The following is an 8,951-nucleotide window of genomic DNA, read 5'->3' as shown; positions in this document are numbered from 1 at the left end:
TAAATAATCATTTTAGATAATGATTAAGCCTTATTAAGAGTTATGATCAATCTCGAAGACTGATCATATAAATAAGGCTTAGGGGCTAAACCAAAGCAAGGGGATTGAGTTCTGATAACTAGTTGTAGCCTCAAAACCCTTACGATACAATTATAGAATTAGGATTATTTGGGATAGCACCCGGTAGAAGTTCTAAACGTGTTCGTGTGTGGACAACCGATAGAGGAAACCTGATTTGGTTTCTTAGTGCAACATCAAAGTTTCAATTTCAACCATAGGATAAATATTTTAAACACCCTATGGTTTGTGTATATTCGTTTTAATTGTCAATGGATCCGGCTTTGGGAATTATTTAGAAAAAAAATTCTGAACGTTTTTGTAACCGGGTTCTTGTTTTCCGCTGCATTTTATCCGGTTATTTTCACAAACTAAAACCCAACACAAGACAAGGGATTATTAATTTTTTGGGTGAATTTAGACTTTTTAGTTGATTTCAAGACTATTTCAGTTTTTAACATGCCCGAGTCACTTTTATAAGTTTAATGGTTGCACCTTTCGTATCTAAAAAAATACGGCTTCCAAAAATTAGTTGAACGAATGAATGCATATGCATGGAGCCTTTATTGTGTGCACTTGTATCATTTAGGCCAAAAAAGCGATTCCAGATTTAATTAATCTTCACAAATTTCACCAAGAACTGAATAAATATTTTATTTTCAGGTGAAAGAAGATATGGTGAAGTGGTAGAAAAACTAAACGGAAATGTGAGTTTATATCCTCAACAAGACCCTATATATGCTCCGCTCCATACATACTCGATAAGTACTGAACGGCCATAGCGAGGAAGCAATCAGTTGACGATGATATGGAATAAGACGAGATGTATTCTTATTATTTTCGAAATGTCGTCTTATTACTGCTGAAGTAATCTGACATTCTCTTAGCATGTCCTCCGATAGCCATAACTGTATGGCTATGGAAGGATATGTTCAAGTAAAAACCCATTAAGATGAAACGTGATTACATGATAGAGCCATTTTTGCTTAAATTAAACCAATCTCACGACAGGAATTTGGTACAATGATCGTCAAGATTATAAAAAAGGTATGATGGTGTTCCAAAATAACAGCAAAAACAAAGATTGATAAACCCATCATGGTACAGTGCCCAAAACAAATGACCGATTACAGTTTCTGATGATGTATGTTATGGGTGCTCAACAAACAACAGATGATATCAACATCATGTTTGGCATCAAATAGATCAATCAAGAAACACATGTTATACAGGGCAAGGAAGCTATGCATCAGAGTACGGATTCATCGATATAAGAGAGTGAATTATGCATAAATTTAACATCTTCAACAATAACATCACCCTGTTCTTTGGCCCCGGAAGAAAAAAGGATCAATAAATCACATGTGAGCAAAGATGCACGAGTTTACCTAGTTAACGACTATTTAACAGAACGACAGATAGCATAGCATCTTTAAGCATATTCATGCTCTTCCGTCCCACAACATACAAAAGATTGATTAACACAAATCTCATACAGGGTGGACAACGTGTACCCTGAGTAGCAATTTAAACAGCTCACTGAGCATGATAGCTAATTTTGGTTTAAAGATGAAGGGCAAATTACCAATAAAGCTCCCATCATTCATGTAGCTTCCAAAGTAATTTTAGGCTCAAACTATCGATTGTAGTTAAAGATTATGTCATGGGTGATGAACAAACCATAGATAATATCATAAATTAAACATCTTTAACCTGATAAAATACATAAAGATATGAAGCGCAATGAGGTAAATCATAAAAGCACGAGTTCCAGTCATTCTCGTAGCTTCCAGAGTAAGTTTAGGCTCAAATGATTGATTTGTAGTCAAAGATAATGCCATGGGTAATGAACAAACCATAGATGGTATCATAAATTGAACATGATAAAATTACAAAAAGGAAAAAGCAGAGTACTAAGATAAACAGCTAAAGCACAAGTTTCATAGTTGTATGAGTCAAAGGTAATTCATTTACCTAGTGATGTCCCCAAATCGGCTACGTTACTGAGCAATGCAATTCTCCTCTTTCGTAGCATGATCTCATTGTCAAAAAGAGCCTCCCATTTCTCATCCAGTTCTTTTGCTTTAGCTTCCCCAATCAAACTCAAATTTTCCTTGATCAAATGGACAACACCCGTCGGAAAATTCAAAGATGATGAAACTTGCAAGTTCAATCCAGCATTCAAATATGGATACAAAGTCTCAAAATCTTGAATTTTAGCTTCCCTTCCATCATCTTCATCCTCCTCCTCTTTCACTTCAATTTTGGGCTTGGTTTTAGTTTTAGATTTCACATTCGCATTCGATCCACCAACGCTCTCACACCCATCAATTCCCCATATCTTCTTTGAAATCTCGAATAGCTTACGTTCATGCGGCTTAGGGAACACATGATCTTCACCATTACTACTCACTTTCTCAGAGTTAACTCTGAACTTCTTTTTCAATCTCCTAATTTTCTCATACAATTGGCTCTTTGAAGCATTCCCTGGAAGAGAATCCATCGTAAACTGATAAAAACCATCCATATCCGATAAGGGAGAACACCCTTTTTTCAATTGATAATCGATAAATCCTTGCAACAATAAAAGCTCATCATCATCGCTCCAAACCCTTTTCATGACAGACTTCTTTTCATCATCAACATCCCCATTCGAGACCTTGATTTTCTTTTTCTCCTTGAGATCTGATTCAGAAAAAAGGCGCTTTGATGCGGGTGTCTTTTCAGGGGTTTCATGAACATTAATTTTTTTGGAAGGTTTGATAGCGAAATCTGAAGCAGTAGGCGATTTGAAATCAGGATCCGCGTCGAAGTCGAAGACCGAAGACGATTTGGGAGTTAGGGTTTTCGGGTTTTCGACAGAAGTTTCCACATGAGTAGGTGTTTCTTCTTCGGATGATGATTCAACTACTTTTGAATTAGGGTTTTTGATTTTAGGGTTTTCAAGGGGATTTTGGATTTGGGGTTCTTCTTCAGATTCCTCTTCCTCTTCCTCTTCTTCTTCTTCTTCTTCAGTTGATGATTCTTCGTTTGTTTTGTGTGTCAAAATTTCTTGTTCGTCCTCCGTTTCATCATCATCAGACGAAGCAGATGGAGGATCATCAAGAGGAGTAGAACGCTTGGAAGCCATTTACGAATTGATTAAAATATGAAGGAAAAGAAAGACATGAAGGAGGGTTTAAATCCGAAGCAGAGATTTGGTTTGGATTATGAACAGGTAAAGATTAGGGTTTTAATGCGGGCTCTTGGGCTCCCAACACACAAACAGAAATAGCTTCAATTAGAAACATAAATAAACCAATTCATATTCTAAAACAATTAATTTTACTTTTTAAAGAATTGTTTTTTAAAATATAAAATTTTAAAGCATTAATAAGTTGTCAAAAATCGACCCAACTTGTAAATCTAAAAAAAACTCAAGTCAAAATTAATTCGATACATAGTTGATATAAAATTGAGTTAAACCGAAGCTATTGAATTAGAATTGGGTTAGGATAATTTGAACCCAACTTAACTCGATGAACACGGTATAGTCTTTCTATACTATGAATTTAATATGATTGTTTAGTCATTCAATAATATATGTACATTAAACATTTGATTCAGCCGTACTTATCTATATTTGAAATTATATTACAAATTCAATCGTAATTTTTACTTTCTTATTTTCACGAACATTCAACTTCTTTTTAGTTTGTTAGTCTTTTCTGTATGTTTTCATTTTGATCTTACTTTATTTAAACATAAACGTCTGACTAGATTGTAAAATAATGTACCAAAGTTTCAACCCACCAAACTTGCACGATTTGTTTTGGGATGGATTGTAATTTTTCTTAAATTAAGTTGTTCAAATGTCTTGAATATGTCCAACCCAACCCATATAATATTCTTATTTCACAAATTTTGTAAACATTTAAAAATGAAATTTAAAAGAATTTGGAAACTACATATATATCTCAAGTTAATAAAAATAAAAATAATTCTATATAGTTGGGTACATAATATATGTATGAAAAATATGGAGAAAAACATATATATACATTTCATATAATATGGTTTTGTATGTTTGAAGATTTTAAGAAGGATTAATGTTTGACGAAAACTAGTCTAATTCATATAATCAATCATTAAAAAATGGCTGATTTCCAATAACTTTGGTACAACGTTGATCATGACTTATTATGCATCATTTCGTCTCAAATCATCCTCTGAATTCCAACCACCGCCATTTGAATCGTCTTCCATGGTCGCCGGCAGTAGTTGATCGTCATCGTTAGCCTCAGATGACAACGACAACCTCGTTTGGCTTGTTTCCGTTTCATCTCGCTTCATTTCTCCATCCTCTGAATTCCACCCATTTAAATACGAATCCGGATCATCGGCTTGCTTGTTTGGCCAAACCCCTTCACCTGCTTCATCACGATCAGATGGTGTCCGTGAGCGTTGTGCCTCGTTCTCCTCGCCATCCGAGCTCCATTCATCTGAATCTCCATCTGAATCATCCGTTCGCTGGTTGTTGAGGGTCAGCAGCGCTAGTTTGTCACGAATGTTTGGCAACAGAAACCTTTTTCGGCCTTCTTCAGGCGGCGGCGGCAATGGTGGCGGCGTTGGCGCTCGTCCTTCCTCCTCTGGATCGTACCTCGTTTCACCATCCTTTCCGTTCGTTAATGACCGGTGACGGATTTCTTTCGAAAGCGACGACATTCGAGATGTCTCATGGTCGGCGTCATCATTGTAAATCGATTCGAGTATCACTCTCATCGCGTCTCTCATGATCAATATCTTATAACGCGTGTTTTGCCAAGCCCGTTTTCGGCCTTTTTCCTCTGACCCGTTTCGTGCTGATGACTGCTCAGCCTCCTTTTGATTATGTCTCATTTGTATCGCCAACTTTTTCCGCACTTCGTTACATGTATTATCCAACAATTTCAAGAAATCCCGAACTATCGCAAACAACCGTAGCCCCTCGTCTTTTCCCGATTTCCCGTGGAAATAATCGCCAGTGCTCTTCACCAACGACATTATCCGTTTATCTTCTTCGATCATCCATGTGATATCAGCTTCCGCATACTCGAGAAACCTTGTGATGGCATCCTTGAATTCAGTAGCTGCTTCCGCGGTTTTCATATCTTCGTTCATAAATTCTTTCGTTTTCTTCAACATATTTCCCAATTTAGAAACCGTGGCCGTTAGATTCTCGCCGTCGACAAGTGCCGCTTTTTTCACGTCATTAAGCTCCTCGCTCAACTTGGAAACAACCTCTAAGCCGAGTGATTCGAGAGATTCCGGTGTTTCCTCATTCGGGTCCTCGGTTTTATCGGTCGAAGGATTTCGGTTCCGAGCCACTTTGATTCCTTCATACCGGATAATTTCTCGAACCACAAATGATAAGAGCGTCGTTTTTCCATCCGTCCCTTTGACATCCGAGAGTTTCAAAAGCGTGTCGAGCTTGAACGCTTGAGCCCCACCACGGTATGTACCATCATTCATTCGATTTCCCGTCTTGAGAACCGCTTCTAGAAGCCTCAAGAAGAGTCTGCTGCTTCTAAGCTTGTTGCAAGCTACCTGTTATTTGGTTGCAAAATGATCAAAACAATTGCATTCGAGGCTTAAAAAGTTCGTTCGATTGCTGTGAAATTACTAAATTACCCCCAGATTTTAGGACGGCCCGCCATCCATGAACGTCCGGACAGTATACTTAATGGACCTTTTAAATAAACGATCTAAAAGCTACATGAACGAAATGTAGTACCTCCAAAGTCGCAAACGACTCTTTAGCCATATTGTAATCTTCATGAAGGGAACTCATAAACAACAAAACCTCAAGACGTTTGAATGCAAACGGGATCTCAACCAAGTTCTTTAGGAAACGTTCTGAAGGGCCAAGTTGGTTAACGTCTCCACAATATAACCGAAGTCTTAGTTCTTCTTCTTGACTCGGTGCCATTTTCAACAAAGTTGAAATAAGCTCGACCGGAAGTTGGGTGCCTGATCACACATTCGTAGGACGATAAATAAACAGTCTGAACAACACAAAAGCAACGAGCGTTTTTGTGATAGAGCAAATCACCTTTCTTAACCGCATCACATACTTCTTCGGTTGTCACATTCAATGCTTTTAGAAGAATCGCCAGATTCTGAGCTTTCTTTGCGTCGAGGATCTGAATCAACTTGGGTTGAGCTTGTAAGTTTGAATCGATCTTCCCACGCTCTTTCTTGTTTTGAGCAGCCACATAACCAAAAAGACCGACCATCATCTCCTCATCAACCCTGTTCGTTTTCAAAGCGTGTCATACATATACATATATATATAGGGTTCGGTTGCGGTGAGAATGAAAGTTATAGTGAAAAGGGTAAGAACATCTCTACCCTTGGATCAATCTTAATCAAAGAGAACCACCGGATCAACACTAATGAGATAAACTAGATCGTCTCCCTTCATGGGATGTTTTGGAATTAAAAATGATCAAGGGTCCAAATCCCTTCTTACACTTTTCATCTTAACTCATATTCTCACACGATCTTTCGTCTATATTATATACTATCTTATAAAGTATTCAAGTAAAACTCTTAAATTTCAAGAGTACAACAAAAGAAATGTATGAATTTAGATCGTTACTTGAATGATCCATCTTTAAGATGGTGCCAAACCATTGAACGGTTCTGAACAGCGTTCACCTTGTCCCAAAAGAGAGGCTTTAACTTCGTTTGGGTGCCATCGGATTCTCCAGCTTGTTTGTTTTCCTCCTTAACGGTGGTATCTTTTTGATTACCGGGTGCAGGTGGTTTTTTCATATTACTTGGGTTTGGTGGAGGTGGGAGACCAGGCTTCGGTGGTGGTGGTGGTGGCAGTTTCGGAGCAGAGGGTATAGGTGGTGGTGGTGGTGGTGGAGCTGCTGGAGCTGGTGGTGATGAGGTTGCTCGTGGACTAGTTGGCGGTGGGGTGGGTGGCGGCGTTGGGGTTGGTGGCGGCGGTGATTCCTGTGGTGGTGGTGGTGGTGGTGGTGGTGATGGTTGTGGTGGTGGTGATCGAGGAGTGACTTTCTTTGACTGGAGCGGTAAAGGTGCGGCTTTTGAAGGACTCTTGTTGGCGTTGGAAGCACGAATCGATAGTCCTCTCAATGATTTTCGCAAAGAAGCTGAAAAAGGAACAGACAACTACTTTGAAACGACAACAAACTAGAAACCAATCCAAACCAAACAAGCTCAGTATATCAATCTGTAGGTGGGGCCCTCGAGGGGGTTGGATTCAGCTAAATGACCTTCTAACAAGTATTTTTTTAAATCCATGATTGTGTGACAAATTTTTAGACATTTTTGCCTACGTCATGAATTTAAAAAAATCTAACAAAAGGTCATTTAACCAAATGACCCATCGAGTGGATGGGATGTATGCAAACCTATATATCTACCCCAAAGAATAGAGCAGTTGTTTTCATGAAGACCCCTACTTACATGATGCAACCAACAAACCAAAATCGAGATGTACGATGATAACATTAAATAAGACAAATGAATGACCTAATTTTCCTTTCTTTCCCTTCGGGCGTAAGTTGACAAGAGGTTTATTGTCCTCTTGACCATTTGCCGAAGCCTCGTGACCATTTTTCGAAGCCTCGTGACCATTTGCCGGTTTAAAGGCATCACGTCCAACACAACAAAACAAGAACATTGCGAAAATGCCCAATGTTGTCACCACCGTTGCCAATACCACGATTATAAGTAACGAACCACCGGCACCGGATGTCTCCGCAAGCTTACGATGCGGCCTAGGATAAGGATTCGCCAAATCCTTAGGTGACATAAGTAGGGCCCGAATAGGTTGATGCTTGACCATAAACGGTGAGTTTTCAAGGTTACCCTGAGAGTGGCTTGTTGACATTGGATGTGGGCATGGCCTCCTTAGTAGACGATCATGAAGTTTCCTGAGAAACGTTCCACGGTGATCATCAGAACGGTATGACTTGGAAAGACTTTCTAGCCACCCTTCTTTGTCACAATCATTGGATATCGTATTTTCTTCAAACTCTTTCCGATAGCATAGTGTTGGCTGCATACGAAACATTTCGTTAGACCCACCAAATATGATCCACACCAAACCAAACCAAACAAACCCAGTATATCCCATATAGAGACAGGGTACTAGCCAACTAGGATCGCCCAGGGGTATGATGTACACAGACCTTCTTCGCCCAGGGGTATGATGTACACAGACCTTCTTCCATCCCAAAAGGTAGAAAATATGATCCACATTGAAAACTAATAATAAGACGTCAATGATTAATACAGATTTCCATCCAAAAGGTAGAAAATATGATCCACATTGAAAACTAATAATAAGACGTCAATGATTAATACAGATTTCCAAGTCGCTCTACGATCAGGAGTAAAGATCAGGTCTACACACCCCTAGACCCCACCTCCGAGGGGTTATTTAGGAGACTAGTTTTATGACAGATTTATTTAATTTATTTTAAATATACAACTTTTTGTCATATTTAGAAACGCCTCTGCCTAACACAAGAAGGCCTCAAAACCTGTTCAAAGGTCATGAATTTAAAAGAAATTATGTCTGAAGCTCATTCTCCTCGGTTTGGTTTATGACTAATACACATTTCCTCTATTTTGCATCCTCCGTTTTTGCAGGTCACAGTTCTATTCTCCTTCGCTCACATTAACGGGGCTCACGCAACAAAAATGTGACGCTTGGAACAAGTCCGAACCTCGGCTTTTTACCATATAATGTTCGATAATACGACAATCCCATGAATGCAAATACTTGAACATATGCAGATTCTCATTCGGTCATTCAAATTATCAAATGTTTTGAGTGCAATCTAAGCTTAATTTGGAATCAATCTACTTGATCAAACAGAATGACTTCAGATCACATT

General features: G+C 38.7%; 2 protein-coding genes across 2 annotated transcripts; both read right to left on the bottom strand.

The window, feature by feature from the left end:
• Window positions 1-1,839: 1,839 nt before the first annotated feature.
• LOC112527689 (STOREKEEPER protein-like) lies at window positions 1,840-3,305 on the bottom strand. The gene has a single exon (XM_025138456.1). It carries the CDS (start codon window positions 3,185-3,187, stop codon window positions 2,024-2,026), a length of 1,164 nt encoding a protein of 387 aa, XP_024994224.1. The 5' UTR covers window positions 3,188-3,305; the 3' UTR covers window positions 1,840-2,023.
• Window positions 3,306-4,236: 931 nt separating this feature from the next.
• Window positions 4,237-8,185, bottom strand: LOC112528515 (formin-like protein 3). Its single transcript, XM_025139545.1, has 6 exons — window positions 7,513-8,185; window positions 7,099-7,196; window positions 6,677-7,038; window positions 6,128-6,327; window positions 5,810-6,045; window positions 4,237-5,622 (listed from the first exon to the last, which is right to left on the bottom strand). The coding sequence occupies exons 1-6, from the start codon at window positions 8,183-8,185 to the stop codon at window positions 4,237-4,239; spliced, it is 2,955 nt and encodes a 984-aa protein (XP_024995313.1).
• Between the last annotated feature and the right edge of the window lie 766 nt (window positions 8,186-8,951).

The sequence above is a fragment of the Cynara cardunculus genome (assembly GCF_001531365.2).
Source record: "Cynara cardunculus var. scolymus isolate 2C chromosome LG 15, CcrdV1, whole genome shotgun sequence".
NCBI classification, from domain to species: Eukaryota; Viridiplantae; Streptophyta; class Magnoliopsida; order Asterales; family Asteraceae; genus Cynara; species Cynara cardunculus.
Note: the sequence above shows the minus strand (reverse complement) of the source record. Positions and strands in the feature narration are given on the sequence as shown.